We start from the raw sequence: 3,098 nt of genomic DNA on the forward strand, positions 1-3,098 counted from the left end.
AAACCTTCATTGATAAAAGTGACAAAATTGGGATTCAGACCCCAAGTCTGTGAGATGAGGGTTTAAAAAAACCCAAGTTTTAATAACAAGGAATTAAAAAAACCCCTCACATCCAATTTACGTCTCTCACTGAGCCTCCCTACTGTTTTTTCAATGTGTGGACAAGGCTGGATCATACATTTCACGAGAGGTTTTCCTGCAGGAGCTCTGCAGGGAGGGGTCTCCTCTGTGCACTTGAAATGCTGTGACACAGAGCTGGGACAAAGGCCTGGCCCCCCATGGGTACCCCATTTCTCAGACACAGCCAGGTACATCAGGAAGGTTTTAAAGGAAGTGGAGCAGAACTTTGGTAGGTGGCTGGGAATGATGTGTTTACTCTCCGTTTCTACCTCTGTTTCTCTCCACCTCCTCCATCTGTCTGACCAAGTGTCTTTTGTGTCTGCTGCACCTTATCTTCAATAAGTGCAGAAAAAAGGTTCTTTTTAAGATACCTTTAAGGTATGGAGGGGCACTATAAAGCCTCCAAGCCCAAAGCGACCCACAGCTCAGCAGCTGTGGGACTGTTGTTGCTGTTACATGACGGGTAAGGGGATTTTTGGAGATGCTCTGTGTGCGTGAGGAAGCCACCTTTGCTCACCTATTTCACCCAGTGCTACAAAGAGGTTGCCCAGTTTGGGGGGACGTTTGTCTTCTGCACTGCACTATTGCATAGCTCCCCAGACCACATGGCAGAACTCCAATTGGGGAATTTAAAAGAGAATATGCGTTTCAAAAGAGAAAAGTAGACAGCCTCTTAGGGTTGCTTTTTTTTGGATTTTCAGCAATGTTACCATGCACCTTAGCTGATTAGGGGAGGACTGTGGCAGACTGGTACCAACTCTGAAGTCTTTTATCCATGTCCCATGGTAGGAGACTCTTCAGAGACTGCTTGGTGTTTCACTAACCTGTTTCTTGAGGAAAAAAAAGTTACAGATATATTTTTTTCAAAAGAAAGCTGAAAATCTTATTTGATGTAGTATGGTAGGTGCCTGAAAATAAATACAACATAGTAACTTAATGAAGATTTGGTAAATGATTAAATGTGATCTGCACAGTGTTGAAAACCTATGTTCATCTTCTCTCTCGAGGTGAAATCATATATAACACATCGTTACACATGCATGCAGATTTCATGCTCCATAACTCTTCCCTTTTTGTTTGCCTTTCTCTCATCATTACTGCCCTGGAAGAGCACGCTTATGCCATTTCTTATTTGCAGGTGTTTGGCTTGTGCTAGTATTTATATAGTTTATTCTGGGGTGAGGGGGGGACATCGCTGATGTGCAGAGATACTGATAAAAGAAAGTTTACTTTCCATGCAGCACCAAGATTGTTATAAAAACAACTAAGGAAAAAAAAAATGATCAGATTTATAACACTATGTTTGGACCGAATTTGATTGATATGTACTGGGCATTTCTGCTACTTTTTCAAAAAGGCGGCTTTTCCATCTCGTGCGAAGGATGTAAAACATGCACTCTCCAGATGAGAAACTCCACAGGCTGGATTTCACACAATGATACGGGTTAAAGGCACCTCTGGAGATCATCTGGTCCAACCCCCCTGCTAAAACAGGTCCACCTACAGCAGGTTGCACAGGAACGTGTCCAGGCAGGTTTGGAATGTCTCCAGACATGGAGACTCCACCACCTCCCTGGGCAGCCAGTTCCAGTGCTCTGCCACCCTCAACGTGAAGGAGTTCCTCCTCATGTTTGGGTGGACCTTGTTATGGTCAAGTTTGTGCCCATTTCTGCTTGTCCTGTCACTGGGCACCTCTGAAAAAAGACTGGCTCCAAAGGCATTTCTGCCTTCCCAAACCAGCGCCCCGCTGCTGTGTCACCCCCTGACACCCAGGGCACCACAGGAGCCTGAACGCCAGCCAGCCCCATCCTCCTGCCTGGACCCCTCTGCCGCTGGGCTGCTGCTGGGACAGCGGACAGGCACCCACCGACTGACAGGGACCATCCACCCCACTTCTCACCAAGATTTTGGGGAAGAATGGCTGGAGACCTGCTTGGAAGAAAAGGACCTGGGGTGTTGGTCGACTGTCGGCTGAACATGAGCCAGCAGTGTGCCCAGGTGGCCAAGAAAGCCAACAGCATCCTGGCCTGTATCAGGAACAGTGTGGTGAGTAGGGCCCGAGAGGTGATTGTCCCCCTGTACTCGGCACTGGTGAGGCCTCACCTTGAGTACTGTGTCCAGTTTTGGGCCCCCTACCATAAAAAAGACATTGAGGTGCTGGAGCGGGTCCAGAGAAGGGCGACAAAGCTGGTGAGGGGTCTGGAGAGTAAGTCTTGTGAGGAGAGGCTGAGGGAACTGGGGTTATTCAGCTGGAGAAGAGGAGGCTGAGGGGAGACCTTATTGCTCTCTACAACTACCTGAAAGGAGGGTGTCAAAAGGTGGGGTCGGTCTCTTCTCCCAAGGAACAGGCAACAGGACAAGAGGAAATGGCCTCAAGCTGCACCAGGGGAGGTTCAGATGGGATATTAGGAAAAATTTTGAAACTGAAAAGGTTATTAAGCCTTGGAATAGGCTGCCGAGGGAAGTGGTTGGGTCATCATCCATGGAGGTATTTAGAAGATGGGAAGACATGGTGCTTAGACATACGGTTTAGTGATGTTTTTTTGTATCAGAGTTAAGTTGACGGTTGGACTAGATGATCTTTAAGGTCCCTTCCAACCTAGACGATTCTATGATTCATGTTCCACAGAATTCACGTGCCCACCTTTTCTCCACGCAGGGAACCGGAGGGGAGGCACCGCGGGTGGGTACAGCTACAGCGGGGACTGCTCCCGCCGCCCCGGGCCTCTGCCCACGGCTCGGCCGGTCCGCCTCCCTCTGCTGAGGGGAGCCGTCCCCCGAGGCCCGCGGAGGGCGTCCCGCCACCCCCGGGTCTGCCCCGGCGGTAGGGCCGGACACCGCCACCGCCGCCCTCCGCGCCTCAGGGCGCCGGGCCTCGGTGGCACCTCCAGGCCGCCAGGCGGCGCTGCCGCCCCCGCCGCTTTCCCGCCGCTCCTTCCCGCCGCCTGCCCTCAGCCCCGCGGCCGGCTCGGCTCGGC

At 50.9% G+C, this 3,098-nt stretch overlaps 1 protein-coding gene across 1 annotated transcript in view; it reads left to right on the plus strand.

Annotated features, from left to right (window-relative positions):
• The first annotated feature begins 576 nt into the window (after positions 1–576).
• Positions 577–3,098, plus strand: part of MED18 (mediator complex subunit 18) — a 3,331-nt gene continuing 809 nt past the window's right edge. The window contains exons 1-2 of the mRNA XM_014964841.1: positions 577–583; positions 2,780–2,944. Of these exons, the coding sequence (XP_014820327.1) occupies positions 577–583; positions 2,780–2,944 (172 nt within the window). The remainder of the gene's footprint in view (positions 584–2,779; positions 2,945–3,098) is intronic.

The sequence above is a fragment of the Calidris pugnax genome, unplaced genomic scaffold, assembly GCF_001431845.1.
Source record: "Calidris pugnax isolate Ruff unplaced genomic scaffold, ASM143184v1 scaffold273, whole genome shotgun sequence".
NCBI classification, from domain to species: Eukaryota; Metazoa; Chordata; class Aves; order Charadriiformes; family Scolopacidae; genus Calidris; species Calidris pugnax.